Source organism: Gopherus flavomarginatus, chromosome 13 (assembly GCF_025201925.1).
Source record: "Gopherus flavomarginatus isolate rGopFla2 chromosome 13, rGopFla2.mat.asm, whole genome shotgun sequence".
Taxonomy (NCBI): Eukaryota; Metazoa; Chordata; order Testudines; family Testudinidae; genus Gopherus; species Gopherus flavomarginatus.
Window position 1 is genome coordinate 27,638,961 of NC_066629.1, and position 22,991 is coordinate 27,661,951.

The window sequence follows — 22,991 nt, forward strand, 5'->3', positions numbered from 1 at the left end:
CTCACTAGTGCTGAGAGCAGACCCTGGGATCAGACCGCTCGGCAGCTGCTCAAAGCCAGGCTAGGAGGGAAGAAGCCGCCTTATGCATTACTCACAATGCTCCTCCTCGTCTTATCCCCACCGCTGAAGGTCACTGCCAGCATGGAGGCACACTCCTCGGCGTAGAACGGCCTGTTCCCCTCGTCATCCACCGCACCTGGGGAAAAGTGAAGGAGAACACATCAAGGTCCAGGGGCTGCTGCCTCTCTCACTACACAGCCCAGCTGCTCAGTTCCTAGGCAACTTCTCAGCCTTCCTCCCTGGGACGGCGGCTGGATTTTTCACTCCAAAGAAGTGACAAGCTGTGGAGCTTCGCACTTCCAGTTACACGTCAAATCGCTAACGCTCCTTGTGTTTCAATGCACGCCGGCCTGTACAGGAAAGTTTCACAGGTGAGCACGAGGCCTGCTACAAAATGGCCCAGAATTAACTTCCACACAGAGTTATGCCCAAACAAATCTTAACCTCTTTGTGACCCCGTCAAGGAAATTGAGACAAGCTTGGTCGTTCTGCCCCTCGCCCTAACCCTGATCAGTGGGGCGGTCCTCCTCCGTGTAACGCTCCCTCTAGGGAAGTGGCTATCAGAGTCCAAACAGCTCACAGGCACCCACTGTTAAGGCCAGTTACTCCATGGCCACATCACCCCTCCAGTTTCTCCCTTCCCTCCAGGGCAGATTGGGGACCAGAAGGATATTGGGAGTTGGCAGTAGAGCAACTGAACTCAAAGGTTAGTAGTACGCTGACTCTCACAGGGCCCAGACCATGGATTGCCAGCAATCCCCAGAAGGAAACCTGCTAGAAGCCACGTGGGGGAATAGGATGTTGGGAAGGAGATGGGGCCAGGAGGGGATCCCTTATGATGCAGTTTGTAAGATGGACAATCCAGAGGACTTTTGAATTTTGAGCAGTGGTCAGCAGTCTGAAGATAGGCTTATCCAAAGCAAGCCTACAATCCTTCTGGGTTTCACCAGTCACTCACTGGCATGCACCTGTACAAACGACAGTCTAGTGTGAACAACGGGCAAATTTCATCTTGGGAAGTACACAGAAAATGTCAGTTAAAGCAATTTGCTTAAGAAAGCAGAAATATTCCAAGATGGTCTTTGCTCAGCACATCAGTCTCCATGGAAGACAGCGTTATTACAGGATGTACAGAGGAGCGGCCCGGTCTAGCTGTGACATCACAGAACCAGCACCTGGAGAACAGGATTCTAATCCAAGTTCTGCAAGGGACTTCCTGTGATTTTAGACAAGTTACTTCCCCTCTCTGCGCCCGAGTTTCTCCAGCTGTATCGTGGGGAGAAAATACCCATAGCAAATTACCATTTGTACGGAGCTAAGTACTGGTATGTTAGACTACAACACAGCTATCTCCTGTGCACACTACCCATACTGTCTGGTTCTGGAACACAGTCTCTGGTGCATTCTGTAACCACAAGAAGGTGCTGCTGCACAGACATGTATCCACAGGCAGAGGTCTACAGGGCCAGGCCTGCTGTACGTACCCTCCCACAAGGCCATCCTGTTCCATTGTCAGAACAGGGGCCCTGCAGCAAACACGTGCCCTGCTTGGCCTCTAGGAAGAAGTTTCCAGATACATTTACCATATTAAGCCTCATTTTAATCAGTGAAATACCAGCAGATGACGAGAAGCAGAGCTCTTAGCCTGCTATGTTTCTCAGCTAGTTTTCTATCCATAGCCACATTGGTATAGAGTCTCTGGAGAAGCATCTCCCCCACCCAACCCCAACACACCCGTTCCCTCCTCAGAATACAGAAATATCTTGGATATTAAACTGAATGGAAAAACGCCTCTCATACACTGGGAGCATGGGAGGGGAGGACTAGCTGCATTTCTCTGTATCATCATCAACACAGGCAGCTACTTGGATGTCTTAATAATTAGCAGCAAAAAATCCTGTGGCACCTTATAGACTAACAGACGTTTTGGAGCATGAGCTTTCGTGGGTGAATACCCACTTCTTCAGATGCATGTGGTGGAAATTTCCAGGGGCAGTATATATATGCTAGCAAGCAAGCTAGAGATAACAAGGTCAGTTCAATCAGGGAGGATGAGGCCCTGTTCTAGCAGTTGAGGTGTGAAAACCAAGAGAGGAGAAACTGGTTCTGTAGTTGGCAAGCCATTCACAGTCTTTGTTCAATCCTGAGCTGATGGTGTCAAATTTGCAGATGAACTGAAGCTCAGCAGTTTCTCTTTGAAGTCTGGTCCTGAAGTTTTTTTGCTGCAGGATGGCCACCTTAAGGTCTGCTATAGTGTGGCCAGGGAGGTTGAAGTGCTCTCCTACAGGTTTTTGTATATTGCCATTCCTAATGTCTGATTTGTGTCCATTTATCCTTTTCCGTAGAGACTGTCCAGTTTGGCCGATGTACATAGCAGAAGGGCTGTGACGAACTGGGAAAGTTCTTAATGTTTTCTCTGAGTACTGTGTTGGTGCCTCAGTGTCCCCATGGCAGTTCTTAAGTATCTGGCAGAGCAAAGGGCCAGTGCACCTAAATGCCTGACACTCTGTCTCCTAGCAACTGATGGCCTGGGCCCCTCCTCTGCAAAGGTGCCAGCTGAAGGTGTTGGAGACAAAGGGATCAGGTGACCTCCTGGCCCGGGAAAGGGGCTGAAGAGAGAGGAGGGGCTGGGAGTGGTGGTTAGTCTGGAGCTGGCTGGGGCCAAGGGTGGAGGGCAGACCTGGGGGTCTGGCTCACTGCCCCCCAGAATGGACCCAGCCGAGGGGTCCGGTTCGCTGTACCTACAAGCTCTGTTATAGACTCTGTTCCTGTCGTCGAATAAACCTCTGTTTTACTGGCTGGCTGAGAGTCACGTCTGACTGCAAAGTGGGGGTGCAGAACCCGGTGGCTTCCCCAGGACCCCACTGGGGCGGGCTCACTGTGGGAAGCGCACGGAGGGGCAGAGGATGCTGAATGCTCCAAGGAGAGACCCAGGAGGTGAAGCCGGGTGAGCTTCTTGCCCTGAACAAGTCTGCTCCTAGGGAGAGGAGGCTCCCCAAAGTCCTGACTGGCTTGGTGGGGAGCAGTTCCAGAGCATCACCCGGTGACTCCGTGACAACTGGTGGCAGCGGCGGGACGTACTGCACCCCGTGAATGGCGCTGCTTGCAGTAAGTGACTGGGGAGCAGTAAAACAGAGGAGGGATAATGAGGACCAGGCGTGCTGAAGGCTCAGAGTGGGACGGTTTCAGGGGGCAGTTAACCTCTGGGAGTGTGTGACCAGCGAGAAGGACTGTTGGAGTAACGGGGTCCCCCTGAGGACTGCAGCGAGCAGTCTCAGGGGCGGAGGAGCTTGCCGCTCGACCCTGGGAGAGAGAAGGATTTTTGCAGTAGCAGGGTTCCCCGGGGGATTGCAGGAGCAGTCCCAGGGGCGGAGGAGTCTGCAGCTCGACCCTGGCAAAGAGGTGGTGATCACGAGAAGGGCTGGCACACCAGGGGTTCTTCCTGGAAACCATGGGGGAGCCAAGAGCACACAGGCCTGTGAGTCCAGAGCCACTTGGGAACGGTGAAGTGATGGCCTATCACCATCTCCTTGAGAAGGACATTGTGATCCTGTGCACAAAGAGAGGGTTACGCATGGGGAAATTCACCAAGGCACAGTTAATCGTGCAGTTGAAGGAGAAGCACCGCTCTGAGGAGCAGATTCCTGGCCCAGATGGGGCTACAAGAGGATCTGAGAGCAGCTGGAGCATCAGCCAGGCATCCCCGGGAGTCTGGTCCCCAATCAGACGAGGGTCTTCACGATTGGGTTCCCCATCAGGAGATTGGAGACGGATGGGATGGGAGCAGAGCCCGAGAGAGCGAGAGGACCATGAGAGAAAGGAAGAGCCCGAGGAAAAGCTGCATGAGAAGCAGCAGCAGCGTGGACTGGTGATGGTGGAGCAGAGAGACATAGGGGGCTGCCCAGGGGTCAGTGGGGAAACACGCCTGTGGGGGCAAGACCCTGGGACAGAGAGAACTGTGTTGGTGCAGCCCCAGATGCTGAGGGACTGTGGAACCTGGGTGAAGTTCCCTGGGGTGAAGCCCCTCGCCCTGCCTATGGCCCAGATCCCTGTGCAGACCCAGGAGGGGTTGGGCTGGCTGGTAGTTGGGGTTCTCCAGGATATCTGCTGGGAGGCCCTGTTGGGGGGTGACTGTCTCCCCATGGGACAGGATCCAGGCCCCGCTCCTGTAACGGCCGAGGGTTTGAATTCAAATCCAGGGAACCAATTGGCTAGGATTGAAATGGTCAGTGAAAATGCAAATAACCTGGCTGGCAGGGGGGAGGGGCTGCAGGGCTCAGGATACCTGCCTACCTATAACCAGCCCCCTGGGGCTGAATGGGAGGGAGAGATGCTCCCCGCCCCCCTGCACACCGGAGAGGGGGCTCAGGCTGGCTCTGATGCTGTGACCAGAGCAAAGAGCTCGCTGCCTGGCCCCACTGGGACAGCAAGGGCAGTGCTGAGCACGGGGGCAGCTGAGATCCCAGCTGAGTGGGGGGACACCCAGGCAGGGCAGGTCAGCTGCTGTCACGGAGTCACCGGGCGATGCTCTGGAACTGCACCCCACCAAGCCAGTCAGGACTTTGGGGAGCCTCCTCTCCCTTGGAGCAGACTTGTTCAGGGCAAGAAGCTCACACGGCTTCACCTCCTGGGTCTCTCCTTGGAGCATTCAGCATCCTCTGCCCCTCCGTGCGCTTCCCACAGCGAGTCCACCCCAGCGGGGTCCTGGGGAAGCCACCGGGTCCTGCACCCCCACTTTGCAGTCAGACGTGACTCTTAGCCAGCCAGTAACACAGAGGTTTATTCGATGACAGGAACAGGGTCTAAAACAGAGCTTGTAGATACAGCGAACCGGACCCCTCAGCTGGGTCCATTCTGGGGGTCAGTGAGCCAGACCCTCAGGTCTGCACTTCACTCGACCCCAGCCAGCTCCAGACTAACAACCCCTCCCAGCCCCTCCTCTCTCCTCAGCTCCTTTCCCGGGCCAGGAGGTCACCTGATCCCTTTGTCTCCAACACCTTCAGCTGGCACCTTTGCAGGGGAGGGGCCCAGGCCATCAGTTGCTAGGAGACAGAGGGTCAGGCATTTAGGTGCACTGGCCCTTGGCTCTGCCAGATACTTAAGAACTGCCATGGGGACACTGAGGCACCAACACAGTACTCAGAGAAAACATTAAGAACTTTCCCAGTTCGTCACATCTCTCCCCCCTTCGAGACCGAACTGAGCGAGGTCACTCCAGCCAGTGACCTGGGGAAGTTCGAACCCACCAAGGTTCCCATGGATGCCCCAGCATCTCTCCCATCCCTTCGTCTGAGTTACACCAGGACAGTCCAGTCTTACGCCCTCCCTTAGGTCGGGTGTGCTTGATGGCACTTGCAGGCCGCATGTGGGAAGGTTTATGCAGCCCACACCCTTTGCCACCCCAGTACCCCTGGGCTTCAAGCTGGGATTGGGTCTTTTCCCAGCACTCTGGTCTGTGATTCGGGCTCCCTTGGTTAAGAGCCCCCATCTTGGCCTTTGCCAGCTCTGGGCTTGGGCAGCCGCTTCCCACTTTGTGGCCCAGACACAACACCTCTGCCGTCCCCCCTTGCACTTTCCAGCTTTTACCGTCAGTCCCACCTCCTTGAGGCAGCCCAGCCCCCTCTTCACCTGGGACACCTGTTCCTCCCAGGTCTGGCTAAGATGCACCTGTTATCAGTGTCTGCCAGGGCCAAGTTCTCCATCCCTCTCAGCTTGTCTAGAATCTCCCCAGGCCTAGGCATGGGGTCGGCATCGGACACTGTGATGGCTTTAAGCTTCTGATAGCCCCCATAAAACCAGATCATCCTGTCTCGCTTGGGGATCAGCCCCACGGGTGAGGCCCATGGGCTGTAAAATGGCTGGATCCCATCTAAAGCCAGCATATCCCTGACCTCTCTCTCCAGGTTCAGGGGTCCCCTCACTCTCCTCCCATCCAGCAGCTCGAAAGGGAAGAACCCTGTGGATTCCTGGGGCACCACCAGCTGTCTCCCGATTCCCCCCAGTTCTACTTCCCCTTGGGGAGCCCATTCCCGGTACAGGAATCCCTTCTCTTGCAGGACTCTGTCCCTGCAGCCTTCCCCAAGGGGGTTTGCAGCGCTGTGGCCAGCAAGTTCTCTCAGCTTCTCCAAGGAGGGATCCTTCTGCAGCTCGGTCTGGGATCCAGCAGCTGGGGCAGGGAGTGGGACCTGCTCCCTCTCGCTGGCTGGGCCTGGGGTCACAGCCCCCCTGAGCCCTGTCCCTGGTAGCTCCCTTCCTGCTGTGTAATCACTTCCCAGCAGCACGTCTGGACCAGGCAAACCTGTTTGGCAGCCGATCTGCCCTGCCCGGGTGTCCCCCCACTCAGCTGGGGTCTCAGCTCCCCCCGTGCTCAGCGCTGCCCTTGCTGTCCCAGTGAGGGCAGGCAGCGAGCTCTCTGCTCTGGTCACAGCATCAGAGCCAGCGTAAGCCCCCTCTCCGGTGTGCAGGGGGGCGGGGAGCATCTCTCCCTCCCTCTCAGCCCCAGGGGGCTGGTTACAGGTAGGCAGGTATCCTGAGCCCAGCAGCCCCTCCCCCCTGCCAGCCAGGTTATTTGCATTTTCACTGACCATTTCCATCCTAGCCAATTGGTTCCCTGGATTTGAATTCAAACCCTCGGCCGTTACAGGAGCGGGGCCTGGATCCTGTCCCATGGGGAGACAGTCACCTCCCAACAGGGCCTCCCAGCTGATATCCTGGAGAACCCCAACGACCAGCCAGCCCGACCCCTTCTGGGTCTGCACAGGGATCTGGGCCATAGGCAGGCCGAGGGGCCTCACCCCAGGGAACTTCACCCAGGTCCCACAGTCCCTCAGCATCTGGGGCTGCACCACCACAGTTCTCTCTGTCCCAGGGTCTCGCCCCTGCAGGCGTGTTTCCCCACTGACCCCTGGGCAGCCCCCTATGTCTCTCTGCTCCACCATCACCAGTCCACGCTGCTGCTGCTTCTTCTGCAGCTTTTCCTCGGGCTCTTCCTTTCTCTCATGGTCCTCTCGCTCTCTCGGGCTCTGCTCCCATCCCATCCGTCTCCAATCTCCTGATGGGGAACCCAATCGTGAAGACCCTCGTCTGATTGGGGACCAGACTCCCGGGGATGCCTGGCTGATGCTCCAGCTGCTCTCAGATCCTCTTGTAGCCCCATCTGGGCCAGGAATCTGCTCCTCAGAGCGGTGCTTCTCCTTCAACTGCACGATTAACTGTGCCTTGGTGAATTTCCCCATGCGTAACCCTCTCTTTGTGCACAGGATCACAATGTCCTTCTCAAGGAGATGGTGATAGGCCATCACTTCACCGTTCCCAAGTGGCTCTGGACTCACAGGCCTGTGTGCTCTTGGCTCCCCCATGGTTTCCAGGAAGAACCCCTGGTGTGCCAGCCCTTTTTGTGATCACCACCTCTTTGCCAGGGTCGAGCTGCAGACTCCTCCGCCCCTGGGACTGCTCCTGCAATCCCCCGGGGAACCCTGCTACTGCAAAAATCCTTCTCTCTCCCAGGGTCGAGCGGCAAGCTCCTCCGCCCCTGAGACTGCTCGCTGCAGTCCTCAGGGGGACCCTGTTACTCCAACAGTCCTTCTCGCTGGTCACACGCTCCCAGAGGTTAACTGCCCCCTGAAACCGTCCCTCTCTGAGCCTTCAGCACGCCTGGTCCTCATTATCCCTCCTTTGTTTTACTGCTCCCCAGTCACTTACTGCAAGCAGCGCCATTCACGGGGTGCAGTACATCCCACCGCTGCCACCAGTTGTCACGGAGTCACCGGGCGATGCTCTGGAACTGCACCCCACCAAGCCAGTCAGGACTTTGGGGAGCCTCCTCTCCCTAGGAGCAGACTTGTTCAGGGCAAGAAGCTCACACGGCTTCACCTCCTGGGTCTCTCCTTGGAGCATTCAGCATCCTCTGCCCCTCCGTGCGCTTCCCACAGCGAGTCCACCCCAGCGGGGTCCTGGGGAAGCCACCGGGTCCTGCACCCCCACTTTGCAGTCAGACGTGACTCTTAGCCAGCCAGTAACACAGAGGTTTATTCGATGACAGGAACAGGGTCTAAAACAGAGCTTGTAGATACAGCGAACCGGACCCCTCAGCTGGGTCCATTCTGGGGGTCAGTGAGCCAGACCCTCAGGTCTGCACTTCACTCGACCCCAGCCAGCTCCAGACTAACAACCCCTCCCAGCCCCTCCTCTCTCCTCAGCTCCTTTCCCGGGCCAGGAGGTCACCTGATCCCTTTGTCTCCAACACCTTCAGCTGGCACCTTTGCAGGGGAGGGGCCCAGGCCATCCGTTGCTAGGAGACAGAGGGTCAGGCATTTAGGTGCACTGGCCCTTGGCTCTGCCAGATACTTAAGAACTGCCATGGGGACACTGAGGCACCAATACAGTATTCAGAGAAAACATTAAGAACTTTCCCAGTTCATCACAGCTGCCAACCAGGTTTGCCTGGTCCAGACATGCTGCTGGGAAGTGATTACACAGCAGGGAGGAAGCTACCAGGGACAGGGCTCATGGGGGCTGTGACCCCTGGCCCAGCCAGCGAAAGGGAGCAGGTCCCACTCCCTGCCCCAGCTGCTGAATCCCAGACCGAGCTGCAGAGGGATCCCTCCTTGGAGAAGCTGAGGGAACTTGCTGGCCACAGCGCTGCAAACCCCCTTGGGGAAGGCTGCAGGGACAGAGTCCTGCAGGAGAAGGGATTCCTGTACCGGGAATGGGCTCCCCAAGGGGAAGTAGAACTGAGGGGAATCGGGAGGCAGCTGGTGGTGCCCCAGGAATCCACAGGGTTCTTCCCGTTCAAGCTGCTGGATGGGAGGAGAGTGAGGGGACCCCTGAACCTGGAGAGAGAGGATTGGATGAAGAAGGCGGAAGACCCCCAGGGGGATCTCTTCCCTGAGGTGGGAGCCAATCTCCCCATCAGGTGTTCCCCATTCAGAGTCATTGGGAAAGCAGCCCAGAACCTGGAGAGAGAGGTCAGGAACATCCTGGCTTTAGATGGGATCCAGCCGTTTTACAGCCCATGGGCCTCACCCGTGGGGCTGATCCCCAAGGGAGACAGGATGATCTGGTTTTATGGGGGCTATCAGAAGCTTAAAGCCATCACAGTGTCCGATGCCCACCCCATGCCTAGGCCGGGGGAGATTCTAGACAAGCAGAGGGAGATGGAGAACTTGGCCCTGGCAGACACTGATAACATGTGCATCTTTAGCCAGACCTGGGAGGAACAGGTGTCCCAGGTGAAAAGGGGGCTGGGCTGCCTCAAGGAGGTGGGACTGACCTTAAAAGCTGGAATGTGTAAGGGGGGACGGCAAAGGTGTTGTGTCTGGGCCACAAAGTGGGAAGCAGCTGCCCAAGCCCAAAGCTGGCCAAGGCCAAGAGGGGGGCTCTTAAGTGCTGGGAGAAGACCCCGTCCCAGTTTGAACCCCAGAGGTATTGGGGTAGCAAAAGGGTTCAAGCCGCATAAACCTTCCTACATGCGGCCTGCAAGTGCCATCAAGCACACCCGACCTAAGGGAGGGCGTGAGACTGGACTGTCCTGGTGTAACTCACACCAAGGAATGGGAGAGATGCTGGGGCATCCATGGGAACGTTGGTGGGTTCGAACTTCCCCAGGTCACTGGCTGGAGTGACCTCGCTCAGTTCGGTCTCGAAGGGGGGAGAGATGTGACGAACTGGGAAAGTTCTTAATGTTTTCTCTGAATACTGTGTTGGTGCCTCAGTGTCCCCATGGCAGTTCTTAAGTATCTGGCAGAGCAAAGGGCCAGTGCACCTAAATGCCTGACACTCTGTCTCCTAGCAACTGATGGCCTGGGCCCCTCCCCTGCAAAGGTGCCAGCTGAAGGTGTTGGAGACAAAGAGATCAGGTGACCTCCTGGCCCGGGAAAGGGGCTGAGCAGAAAGGAGGGGCTGAGAGTGGTGGTTAGTCTGGAGCTGGCTGGGGCCAAGGGTGGAGGGCAGACCTGGGGGTCTGGCTCACTGCCCCCCAGAATGGACCCAGCCGAGGGGTCCGGTTCGCTGTACCTACAAGCTCTGTTATAGACCCTGTTCCTGTCGTCGAATAAACCTCTGTTTTACTGGCTGGCTGAGAGTCACGTCTGACTGCAAAGTGGGGGTGCAGAACCCGGTGGCTTCCCCAGGACCCCGCTGGGGTGGACTCGCTGTGGGAAGCGCACGGAGGGGCAGAGGATGCTGAATGCTCCAAGGAGAGACCCAGGAGGTGAAGCCGTGTGAGCTTCTTGCCCTGAACAAGTCTGCTCCTAGGGAGAGGAGGCTCCCCAAAGTCCTGACTGGCTTGGTGGGGAGCAGTTCCAGAGCATCACCCGGTGACTCCGTGACAAGGGCATTGCTGGCATATGATGGCGTATATTACATTGGTGGATGTGCAGGTGAATGAACCAGTGATGGTGTGCCCTTCACTATAATTAGCCCTTCACAACCATTAATCAGCCCCGACATCTATGAGACGTAGGCAAGTTTCTCCCACTTTATAGCTGGGGAAACAGCTGCTGCAAAGTGACTTGTCAGAGGCTGTACAGCAAGAACGGGTAGGTGTTCCTGCTACCTAGCACCATGTGCCATTCCTCAGGCCAAGCTGCCTTCCTCCTCACTAATCCACGTGCAGGGCAAAGCTCAACTATTGCCCTAAGGGGAAAGTTTCAGTAACTCAGCAAAACTGAAAGCAGCAAAATCCTGCAGTGCAAGGGAGGAAGGCAAAGCGGGGAAGATGCTGGTGACGTCTCATTAACTGTGCATTCTGCAGTGAGAGCACAGATTTTAATACGCATTTTCTCCCTGCTGGCCCTACATTAGCCACAGGAAATGGAAATCATCAATCACAAAGTTACATTTCATTTGCGGAGCCCACATCACCTGCATTCCACCTGGGCACTAGAGCTTACAGAGCCATTCATTGTCACGGGCAGCCTCTCGGGGGGTGGGGGGTTAGGAGGAAGCCCATAATCTTTTAGCTTCTGTCATTCTCCCACTCCCACCATCCTGGTCCACCTCTCCAAGCGAATGGGTATTTAAATCTGGGAAAGAAGCACTGCGGAAGAGCTGCAATCAGACAGGTTGGGATGTAATGGCTCTGGCAGATTCTCAAACCCTTGAAGAAGCACTTCTCTTTCATCCAAGGATCTCAAAGTGCTTTTCCCAGCTAGCCAGACCTCAAATCTTCCCCGCCACTCACTCTTACAGAAGAGCCGGATGTGGAATTTCTATGCAGCTTAGAGGGAGACCCTCGTCAGATCAGAACTTGGGAATGCAGGGAATCTGGGAATTTCCAAATGGGATGCTTAGGGCAGGAGTTACCAGCTTCTTTAGGCAGTGGTACCAGTTTAGCAGGCTATGCCAGCCAGTGCCCATTGTCTACTGTTCAGCTCCTCGCATGCTAGTCTGTCACAGGGGCTGGGTTGCTGTTGTAGTCACGAACCTGGGCTTTGGGGCAAACCCCTGATCAGTCATTCTGCGGTCATGGCTCAGCAATTTCTATTAGAACAGCTGCCGTTTGGTAAGTTTTTGATTGCTGCATGATGGCTTTCAGTGCAAACAACTCTGACAGAGACAGGGACGTTACGTGGGTGATCCCTGGAAGGAATGGAGGAGAAACTAGACCAAAACGTATTTTTTCATGGCTGGCAGCTCTACAGGGAAGAGCTTCATTCTGCTTACTACTTCACAGATTTTACCACCTCACACTCAGCTTCTGCCCTAGAGAAGCCAGATTAGATGTTTCCTTAAAAAATAAAGGGTCTTAATTCTCATTTTTAAAATCATTCTCTAGGGCATGGCACAAGCATTCCCTCCAAGCAGCAGCGAGAGCCTTTCACTCACACGTCTGTTCCAAGGCCCTAAAGTCGGTGCCTGCAGCCATGTGAACTGCGGAGAGGACTCCGATCTCAGCTCCTTGCTGGGGTCATACTGGAGAGTGGACCAGGCAATTCGCGGTGCGACTCAACAATCGTCAGTGCTCAGAAGGGTGGGGCTGGGTTACAGGCACATGCACACAGCAAGTTACCTATAGTGACGGTGTAGATGGAGTTGGCGTAACCATCGTAGTTGCAATTGTCATTGTGCTGCCCTCCATTGCCACTGGCCACGACGAAAATGCTTCCAAAGCCCCTGCGACCAGCAATCACCCCATGTTGCAAGGCAGCCTGAGGAAGAGAAATAACATGTTACTGCTCAAGAGCGAGTTCCCATTGTCCCCTTATCCAAGCTTACCGGCACAGTTACCGGGGTTAAAGAGCTTTCGACCCTGATGCCCATATTTCTCTGCTTTGACTATGTTGATCTGAATCACGTTCTGCTTTCTTACACTCTCCCTGCATTTTCAGCTGGAGAAGGTACCCTGTCTTAAACCCGTTATTGTGCAACATTGCGGGACTCCATTAGCAGCACCCATGTTCCAACCCAGAGGTGGCAGCACTTCCAAAGGCACAGGCAGTGACCCTAGTAACTAGTAAAGAGTTCATTGCATGGACCCCTCAGATGAGCACGTTATGTGCTAAGAAACTGTGTCTTAGCACTTAGAGCTGGAAACTGGGAGTCAATGCCCTCTGGCTACAATTCCCAGCTCACGGTGTGACCAGAAGTCAGTCATAACCACTCTGTGCCTCAATTTACCCAACTACGAAGCAAAGATAATTCCTCCTGCCTCCCAGCGGTGGAATGAGCTGCATCTGTTATACACATTCTGAGAACCTTGGATGAACCGTGCTACAGAGGTGCTAAGTAGCTACTACAGACCCAGATGCTGGTCTCAGCATTCTGGAAGACCTATGAATGCTGGGAAAGAATAAATGAACAGGAACAACTGGAATCCATTTGTAACCACAGCGTGACAGAGATATATGCTTTAATGCATCCATATCCACACCACCGAGCTGCAGCGCAACTGTTGTTCTGTGGTTGCAGAGGTGCAGCAACAGCGTGGCAGAACGAATTCTAGAGAGTGAAATCCCTTCCTGTGCTAGTGGAGAGCTAAACATGAGCCGTGCACTTGAATTTCTAGGCGCTCACTCCAAAGGAGGCATCGTCTAGCTAAGCCCATCACAGTAGGCTCTAGGCATCAAATACAATGTACAAGGCAGTAAACGGTGAAGGCTGTTAGGGAATTGGGACAATGTTCTTCCGTCCATCTCTGGTGAGCGTGCATTTCTATGGGCTGTTCTGCAGAAATGGCTCTGAAAGGAACAAGCTCACTGGCCACTGGGCAGCCTCCCTATTTTCAAGGGAACGCCTGGGATGAGGAATGTGTCCATCCCGGTCTCCAGAGGCAGGGAGTTCCACAGTCCACTCACAGCATCGGCCTCCCAAGACCTTCCCCAAGGTGTGCTGCACACCTTCCCCAGAACAGCCACAGGGCACTCTCAGGAGTTTGCAGATGGGCTCTGATCCCAAACCCTCTGAAATCAACAGGTATATTTCCCCTGAATTTAACGTGCTTTGGATCAGGCTCACGGAGACGCAGTCCCTGGGTCAGCCAGGCTCTCGCCCATCAAGTACTCTATGGATAAAAACTAGAGGGTTGATCCTGTAGCTCTTACTCACATGAGTAAGTCACTGGGCAGTGGGCACATGGATGGGGAGCCAGTGCACAGCATGCCTGTGATAAATGCTCACATTAGCGAAAGCCAAGAGCATCAGTGTCTTAATGATGGGTTAAGGACGGAAATGGGCTACGCCCTGATCTGCATCAGAATCAGCAAGCCTGGCTTCTGCCTGCATTTTTGGGGTGTGTTTCATTTGCTGCTCAGTAACAGTGCAGGCTCTCCTGCTGCAGTGCCGAGCAGTGACTAAATATAGGGAAACTCTCAGCCCACAGCCACAATAACTTACAGTTGTTTGCAAGAAGTGAAGGGGCTGTTCACAGACCTGACAGAATGTTTTAACAAGCAGCGGAGCTGGATTACAGAGTCTGCCAGGGGCCAGATTACCTCTGCATTCCAGCAGCTGCCAGACCAGCCATTCTAGGGAGAGGGAAGGAAAGCCCAGCCAGCCCCCAGGTGGGTTAATCCAAAAATCACTCCTTCCTCCTTCTCCTTTCCAGCCACCTCCTTCTCCCAGGCAGGGGCGTCTTAAATGCCTGTACACGCCCCTTCCAGACTGACTCCCCTGCCATTTATCCCACTCATCAGGGTCTGGATACTTTGCCCGAGTCCCTTATTCATTCCCAGGCCTTCCGAGGTTGCACTCCTTGGATTCTGAGCCATTCACTGATACAAAAGCTGTTAAGTATCAAAGGGGCTGAGAGTCTATTCGGCCACCTTGGAGCCTCTTCCTTTCCCAGTGAGATGAACTTTTCCTTAGAAGTTCAAGTCACCATCCCCTACAACCCTGGCTGTCACCCTTTCTGAGGCAATGACAGCTCTCCCTGGGGCACGGTGACCTGGGGTGGTGTGCGCTGCATGATGGGGTCGCACAAGAGCTTTCTGCACCACAGGGCAGTTCCTCCTGCTCTGGGCTTTAGGCAAACCAAGAGTTACAAGGCATTTCCCAGTGAGGTGGTCGCCCTGGGGCTGGCTCAGTTTTTTGATACCTTTCCTAGTTGATGAGGACCATCCACAGTTTTGCCATCATCATCTGGACCCCAGCTGTGAAGAGAGACACCAAGAAAAGACAGTCACCTTGGGACGCTGCTTTGAATTCAAGTTTTCATGCGTGACTGTAGTGCTGGGGGAAGGTGCCTGACTGGCAGCCCTTTATCAGTCCACAGGACAGATGCAGCACAGGCAGGTCAAGGAACAGCTTCCCACATGCAGCCCTACTCTGCCCAGCAAAGCCCACCTCTAGGGCAGGAAAGGAGCTCAGCCTTCATGGCCATCATCTATACAATCTGCCAACCAGGTTAGTGCCAGTTAAGTGCAAAATCTGGGCAGAGGCCCCCAAGCACCTGTCAGATAGGACCAGCTTTCAGCCGTGTGGGGGCTGAGCGTACGGCACTTTCCCGTCTATCCAAGGGGACCCCGGGCTGTCGGACCCTGCCCTCGTGTTCAGACCATGCTCCGGGTCTGACTCCAGTGGAGGGAAGGTTTGATTTTGAGTAAGGTTATTCTCTCTAGACACTCCAGCTCACAATGCACCTCCCACTCAGGGTGCCTCTGGGCTCCAGTTTCCTCTGTAAGCCTCACCTGCACACAAGGCTGGGTGTCCCCGGGAGCCGGTCTACAACCGTCTGAAGACGCCTTAACTGGGTTTACCCCACAGCTCTAACTGGTTTTACAGTCAGTTTAGTTGGAGCAGTTTGAAAAGGCACTAGACAATCTCCCAGTGGACAGGCCCAGAGACAGACTCCCACCCAGGAGCACCGAGTACAGTGTACTTCAGCCTTCAACAGCTCCCACGTGTCTATTAGTAACAATAAAATCACAGCCCCACCCCTGAAATATGACAGGCTGCAAACCTCCACCCGGCTCAGCTGTGCAGGACTCCTGGCAAGACAGAATAGGGCAGGAGATGCTTTGTAAAGCTTGATTCCAAAAGATATGCAGCCCAAGCCCATGTCCCCATGTCCAGCTCCTGCCTTTCTTCCAGACAGGGCCTTGCTGAGAACACACAGACCCCCTCATACAGTGGCTGTGTTTGTGGTGTGGATTCTTCTGCCGCCAGGAGGAAACATATTACACGGCTTAATAAAAGCGCCGCTCCCGGGGACACCAGGGCCAAGGCTCCTAATGCAGCACTAAGAGCCCCCGGACGCTTCCCATGGGGTCCCAGGTCTGAAGCCCAAAACAGGGCTGGGAGGACAGAAGTGTGGGCGAGCACTCTGAGCAATGCACTGGAGGCTAGGGCGCCAGGATTCTGCCTCTGACCTCTGCACTTCAGTTCCCATCCTCCCAGCAGGGACAGCAATGCCAACCCATCTCATGGGAGGCTCTGGGAGCTTCACTGGGGCCTTCAAAGCCTTTTAATGAAAGGTGCTAGAGATCTGCAAAGTGCTAGTGCATCTCTCTGGGGATCCCCATCTCCTGGGCCAGACACTAAGAGAATCCCTCGCCCCCAGCCCCAGACCAGCTGTTCCTTCCAGCAAACGTTATCCCACCGAGCAAAGGGGGCGACCTCCCTCCAGCATTTTAATCTCATTTCAACATGAACACACAAACAGGAAACGTGCTACGGGTTTTGGTGCTCACAGCCGAGCTGCTCCTTAGAAGCGGAAGAGAAGGATGGGAGCTGGTGTGGACGGAGGGGGGCAACAGCTTGTAACAATCAGACAACCACCGCTCTGATTTTGCCTGTACACCCTGGGAAAGGAGCCTGGCACCGGGCTCTGCACCACTCATACTAAGGGCAGTCGTGCCATGCGTTTTGGCACGACCTGCCCTGTGCCCTTCAGCACAGAGCTCTGGGCTCACCTGCAGCTGTAGATGTCATTGATCTGATAGTGCTTGTTGAAAGCGACAGCCTCCATGCTATCTGTGAGGGGCCCATCCAGGACTCGGATGCCTGCACAACAAAGGACAATTAGTGTTACTGTAATGGATCCCGTTAGCTGTAAAAACAGTGTGAACCAGCTCCTGGGCAGGTTCCCAGCAGGGACATCTACGGTCCCAGCATCAGGCCAAACTGGTTCGTTTGCGTGGGAACAAGGCAGTAACCGGAGAGGGATTCCCTGGACTCAGGCTAGACCTTGAGTCAAGCCACACAGAGGCTCATTCTGGGCTAGTGAATGGGAAGCCCAAGCCTCCCGTGTACAAACTGCAGAGTCCCTCACCCCACGGCAAGGAGAGGCAGATAAGGAGTCAGCCAGTGAAACACGAGCGGCTGCTGGAAGCAGTGTCAGGTCACTGTGGTGATTTGCACATCTCTGCTCTGAACTTGGGAGCTGGAGTAGGAGGATGGGGAAGGGCGGCACAGGGATGTGTGTGGGTCAGGTGAGACAAAAGGCCAAAGTCTTCACCTCCTGGGGTATGTCCACACTGGAGCGGGGAGCACACTGGGGAGACAGACTCACACAAGCGGGGCTCAAGCTGGCTAGAAACAGCAATGTGGACACTGCAGCACCAGCCTGTCACACCAGTTCAATCCCGCCCGCCCCGCTCAGGCGGCTAGCCCAAGCCTCCACCACGCTGTAACAGCCACATAGCTCTCTTTCGCATGCTAGCGTGAGTCCCACTGCCATGAGTCTGTCTACATGGGCTGGAAGGCTTGATCCCAGCTGCAGCACAGATGTGCCCTTGGCGTCCCCAAAGATCCCCTGGTGCTCTTCACTAGGACTGAGGCATCCTGGCCATATTCCAGTTCAGACCATTCTATTCTGCCTCCCCAGCCCCCTACAGTCTCAGCTGGAAACAGCATTTTTTAAGCCACAAGTACTCAATTGCTGTGCTGTGCACTGTTACACAGCTGATGTGTTCCACTCCAGACCCAGCTGTAATGCAGCAGTGGCCGAAATGATCCCATTATGTATAGGTTGCTAAGGATTTAGGGATCCTTTATGGCAGAAGTGGATATGTATCTGCTCAATATATTATTAATCAGAAAGGCTTCTAAGCTGCAGGACCACCAGATTTCTGTGATCAAGACACTGACTATTTCACAGTAGAGTAAACCCGACTCCAGAGGCTAGATTAAAAACAAATGAAACCTTAAACTGGACACATGCTTTCAGGGAACCCAAGAGTCGATAGCCGAACAGTACTGCATCATAGTTTAGGTTAGCAAATACTATTACACATGGAAACCATGTATACGCCCGAGTTAAAATCTTTATCCCACAGGAAACACCCACCAGTTTCCGCTCCAGGCCAGTGCAGCACAAGTGCCTTATTTGCTGTCACAGTGGAATGGTCCCTGCCCCCGTGCCAAACTCGTTGAATAAAAGCAGCACCGGCACTGCACCACTCCCAGCTCTCTGAAACCCAGCCAGCTTGCAGGAAGCCATGTGTGGTCTCAGGACTGCAGGTCAATGCTTGGCAGAGGGAGACATCCCCTGTCCTACCCCTTAGCCAGAGGCTGCTCTGCCTGGTTCCCGCGTTGCTTGACCTGTACCCAATTCACAGACTCGGGGGCAGGTTCAGATTATGGTTTGATCACTCTCAGCAAGCACAGATTCTTCACTAAACAAATTCCTGAGGAATAAACTGAGAGTGCAGCTGGCTTTCCCTGCCTCCTCTCCCTCCAACCCATGAGGTTATTTTCTGGCAAAATTTCATATTCTTTAATGTACTATGCCCTAGAGAACAAAAACTGGCTGCTGGCACCCAATTTAATTACTATACTGACACTTTGCACATCCATAGCACCTTCTATCCACAGATCTACCGCAATGCATGGGAGAGACATTCATTTAAGCACTCGCCTCCTCTGCAAGGGACAGAGCTTCATTTCCCCAATGGGGAAACTGAGGCACGGAGAAACGACGTGTCTTGCCTGAGGTCACTCTGGCAAAGCTGGGACTAGACCCTCCCTATGCCCAGCCCCACGGTTTAAACCACAATCCCATCATTCCTGTGGCACTCTGCTAAATAAGCTCTACTTTCCAAGGACAATAACCAAAACCTCCAAGCCAGGGTGGAGCCAGGCAGGTACAGAGTGACCTCAGCTACTACAAAGGGGCCCTTCAGCAGTGCACAGTTACTGAGGGGCTGTGCAGAAAAAGCCATGGGCAGGGGGAACTGCTCCAACCGTGTAGGAGCCCAACTGCATTTGAGTCTCTACTTCCGCAGCACATGGTCTCCCTGGTTTTACCCTGCACATCAAGAGTGCTGGCTGGTGCTAAGCTACTGGTGTTCATGGGACATTTGGATTCATTTTAAGGACAGCAGCACCATCTGCTGGACAGAGTGAAAACACAGAACTATTAAATTCACAGGCATCCAGTTGGTATGTCTGAACTGCAATTAAGCATCCGTGACTGTCTCATAGCAGACGACTCGGGCTCATGGCTCGGACTGCAGGGCTATAAAACTTCAGTAGAGACTCCGAGCTCTGGGACCCTCCCACCCTGCGGGGCTAAATTCTCTCACTGAAATCAAGGGGCATCAAGGTGGTTTCAGTACCGACTTAAACCAAAGGGCAGAGTCAACAGGAACCGTTTCCCTGGTTTTGCACAGAACAGATGTGCAGCCACGTCTGTGCACATCATGTCTGCGGAGACGAAGCAAGGTGAACAGCAAGGTCTGTAGGGGATGGTACACCGCTTCACTTCACTGGAATCACAAGGCACGGAAGGATTCTGGGAACCAAAGTGCTTGGCACGTATTGCTGCACCAGAGTGCATGGTATCCAAGACTCATTTCAGTTGAAGCAGGAAGCTTTTGGCTCAGTTTGTGAGTGGAAAGCACCAATGGCCAATGCAAGATCCACCAGCCAGCCTCTAGCGTGGGGAGTCCTGCACAATGGAGACACTGGGGCACAACCACTTTCAGAGCTGAAAAGAAACCAGACTTTCTCCAAACCACCAGGTGTGTCAGTGGCCCTGTTTGATCATACTGGCTTCCTGGACATCTGCACGAGGCCATAAGTGCACAAAGCCATAGCATAGTTGTTGTAGGCAGCAAGGGAGATTCCCGAACATCAACCTAACTTACACATGTAGGGAGCTCAAGCAATACAGAAATAGGTCCAAGCCAACCCACAACAGCCAAACACCCCAAAACACTGGGGGAAATGAGATATCACTGACATTTCCCTTGCAAAAATGTTGACTAACTCACCAACCTGGCATGGGAGCAAAGCCAACACACGCCAATCAAACCACCCCACTAGACAAGGGGACAATACACAGCAGAGAGGATTGAAAAAGACTCCGAACTCAGCAAGCAGAGGTGGCATACCTGCAATGCGGCTGCCATAGGCAACTCCAACTGCACAGATGCCGTTGTTTGGGACAGCTGCGATTTCACCAGCGCACCGGGTCCCGTGGTGGTTCCCATTTTCTGCATCAGGGCGGGGCATAGGGTCAGGGTCATTGGAGTTCAAGTCATAGCTGCCTTCAGGGCTCTGAAACAGACCAACAACCGTAACTTAGAGGTCTCCTTTCTTTGGAGAAAGCAGGATTTAATACCAGTTAGCAGGCCTGGAAAGCATAGGCTGAAAGCTTAAAGAACGCAGAGGCAGGGTCCATGTGGGTTAGTGACCAAACCCCATTATGTATCACTGTGGAAGGGTATTAGCAGAACCAGCACTGGTTTCCTGATGGGCAGTGGAATGGCAGAGTCAAACTTAAAGACATTTTAGGACCTAGAAAATATGTCCTCCTCCCCATCCCAGCCAGTTCACAGCATGCCCAGGATTCCTGGACAGTGTCCTCTCTGGCTCTGCGTTTAAGTGGGTCTACTTCTCTCTGTGATTGCCAGCTTCTTACTGACACCTCTCAATGACCAGGTGTACTTGAGGAACATGGCTTCCATTTCTTTCTTCATCTGGAAGCTGGAGGGAAACTGGCCTCTGCCAAGGGATTTAATAGGCATCTTCCTAGCCACTGCTGGGACATTCACCCCTCCCCACGTAGCTGCTCTCTGCCCAGCCTGCCAGTAGAGACAGGGAATGTCTGCAGCACCCAAAGTCAGAGGCCCCATAGCCAAAAGAAACTATTGCAAACAAAGGCAAGTGCCCTCATTTCACCCTGGAGCAGGGAGCAAACATGACCCTCACTTCTCCCTCCACAGACAAGGGAAACGTCCTTCCCGGTGAGCAGCCCTGGCTTTGCCTCGCTGCCTAAGGGAGCAGCTCGTAAGATCTCCAGGTGGGCACCTCCGATACTCATGGCTCACCTGGCACAGCAGGCCCCAGACATCTGCTGCTCACTAGCAGTCTGTGCAGGGTTTACGTAGCCTCCTGCACACAAGAGACAGGCCAGGCCAGTCAGCTACTACAACCAGAGTGCAGGAGCCTCCGGTTCCAACCCCCGTCTCACCCATTCCTAGTGGCCGGGAGGGACTGCGGGAGAGGACTAGCATCAGGGCACAAGAGACACCTCCAGGTGAACTGAGAAGTGCTATTGCTAATCGGCGCTGAGTCCCGTGAGCAGCGCATATTAGCTGCCAGCTACAGTGGAGCTACAAGGGAAGAGTTTCATGTTTGGGCTGTTCCTAGGCCAACACTTGCTTTGGCCTATTGGCCGCTCTTATCTCAGACCCAGCTTGTGCATCCCACTCCAGAGCCAGGCTGTGGGGTACTCACGTAATTTGGCTGTATATCTTGGCTGGTGTGCTCCACGCCATCATCAACGACCACGACGGTCACACCACGGCCTGTCACGTTGTGCTCCCACACGCCCGTCACATTGATATCCTTTCCCGGAGTCCTCCGATTGTTCTAAGCGCCGGCAAAAAGAAGGAGGGGTGAGCAACAGCTGAGCCGGGGCAGCGGCTGGGGAAGGAGGGTCCGAGCGCACCGGGATCCTGGCTCCCAGGCGGATGACAGGAGCATTTGCCCAGGTGGATGACAGGAGCATTTGCTCTCAGCCATTGCTTAGGGGAGGGCATGAAGCTGATGGCTAGGAGCGCAAGAAGCCTCGTGACAGAGTCACTACGGGCTTGACTTTCAGAGATGATGAGCACCTAAAGCTCCCAACGGCCAGCTGGAGCTGTGGGTGCCTGGCACTCTCAAATCAATCAATCAATCAAATCAAATCAAACCAAACCTTAAACTGGTACCTATCCCCTGCAGCAGCAGGAGGGCCTGGGAACTTCCATACCAGTGTGAAATGCAGGCCATTTCCCTGGCACAAAGCTTTGTCTGGCCTCTGCTCAGGTTCAACTGCCACCTCCCTATTCCAGTAAGAAGGACAGGTCAGTTTCCCACTCTCCCAGCCCAGTTGATTTCAAGTGAGCATGCCAGCCCTGGGAGATGGAAGTACAACCCAGAGAAAGGTGGGGCATTCCCCTGCCCTGGGGGAACCACCTCCAAGGATGGGACAGGAGCTCATTGCCCTATTTGCCAAGCATGCCAGCCAGGGGCCCAGCCAGGGCAGTGGTTTGGTGACACGATCACTTGTGCGCTGGGAATGGGGCCAAACAGTTCCCAGAAAGAAAATCCATTCTGATCTCCAAGAGGCTGTTCCCCCCACCCATTTCCAGGCAAATCCCAGGGCTCACCCTACCAGCGCTGCAGCCTGCCCAGAGCAGCCGCGAGATCCCACAACGGCCAGCACAGGAAGGACACTCACCAGATGCCACTGGTTGGGGTATTCGGGGTCGTTAAAGTGCAGGCTGCGTTTGGAGCGCTTCAGAAGCTTCTGCTCAGAATGCCACCGCACGCTGTCATGCTGTGCAAATAAAGCCTCTACCGATCTCCTTATTGCTTCAGGTCCTCGTTCTGTGTGGCCATTTGGTTGGTGGGCGAAGAGGTAATGGTCCTTTAACTCCCCGATCCGGCCCAGGTTCACCAGTCCTCCCGCCCTGGCCAGTTCTTCTGCCTGTCGCTCCAGCTCCTCCTCACGGGAAGACAACCCCTCCGGCACATTTAAGTGCACGGCCCAGGTTAACTTTCCAGAGCCGTGAGCCATCTCCTGGGTTTTAGCCCCAGGCTCGAGTTCTGAACCATGTGCAAATCCATTTGGCATTAGCAAGGGAATCCAGGCTGGAATCAGCCAAAGGCACGTGTGGATACACAGTGTGGCCTCCATGGCAGCACTCCATAATGGTACCTTCCTCTTCCAATGCGGCATCAGACAAGCGGGCTGCAGAGGGCAAAGACCAAAAGTGAGAGTCCTTCACACAACAAACTTAGAATGCAGGCTGGGTTTGGGTGCTTCACCCCCGATCACATAACGGAACATCCCTGGACCAAAAAGCCCCACATCCCTCCTAGAAGCTCGCCCTTAAAACGAAGCCATGACTGCACAACCCTTTGGTACAGCAAGGGCAGCACCAGGCTCCTAGAGAAGGAACGACCATGCGTTTGTGTGCTGACTGTCACAGTTAGTTGCCTTTCCAATGTTAGATTTGGAATTAAATATGCCACACCCAGCCTAGGAGAAAATATCCTGT

At 54.5% G+C, this 22,991-nt stretch overlaps 1 protein-coding gene across 3 annotated transcripts in view; it reads right to left on the reverse strand.

Moving 5' to 3' along the window:
* Positions 1–22,991, reverse strand: part of PCSK7 (proprotein convertase subtilisin/kexin type 7) — a 62,615-nt gene that overhangs the window by 33,883 nt on the left and 5,741 nt on the right. For all 3 annotated transcript variants that reach the window (XM_050921886.1, XM_050921885.1, XM_050921888.1), the window contains exons 2-8: positions 22,169–22,681; positions 21,181–21,315; positions 19,833–19,998; positions 16,410–16,500; positions 14,594–14,648; positions 12,071–12,209; positions 96–196 (exon numbers count right to left, since the gene is read on the reverse strand). In XM_050921886.1, the coding sequence (XP_050777843.1) occupies positions 96–196; positions 12,071–12,209; positions 14,594–14,648; positions 16,410–16,500; positions 19,833–19,998; positions 21,181–21,315; positions 22,169–22,669 (1,188 nt within the window). In that variant the 5' untranslated portion in view covers positions 22,670–22,681. The remainder of the gene's footprint in view (positions 1–95; positions 197–12,070; positions 12,210–14,593; positions 14,649–16,409; positions 16,501–19,832; positions 19,999–21,180; positions 21,316–22,168; positions 22,682–22,991) is intronic.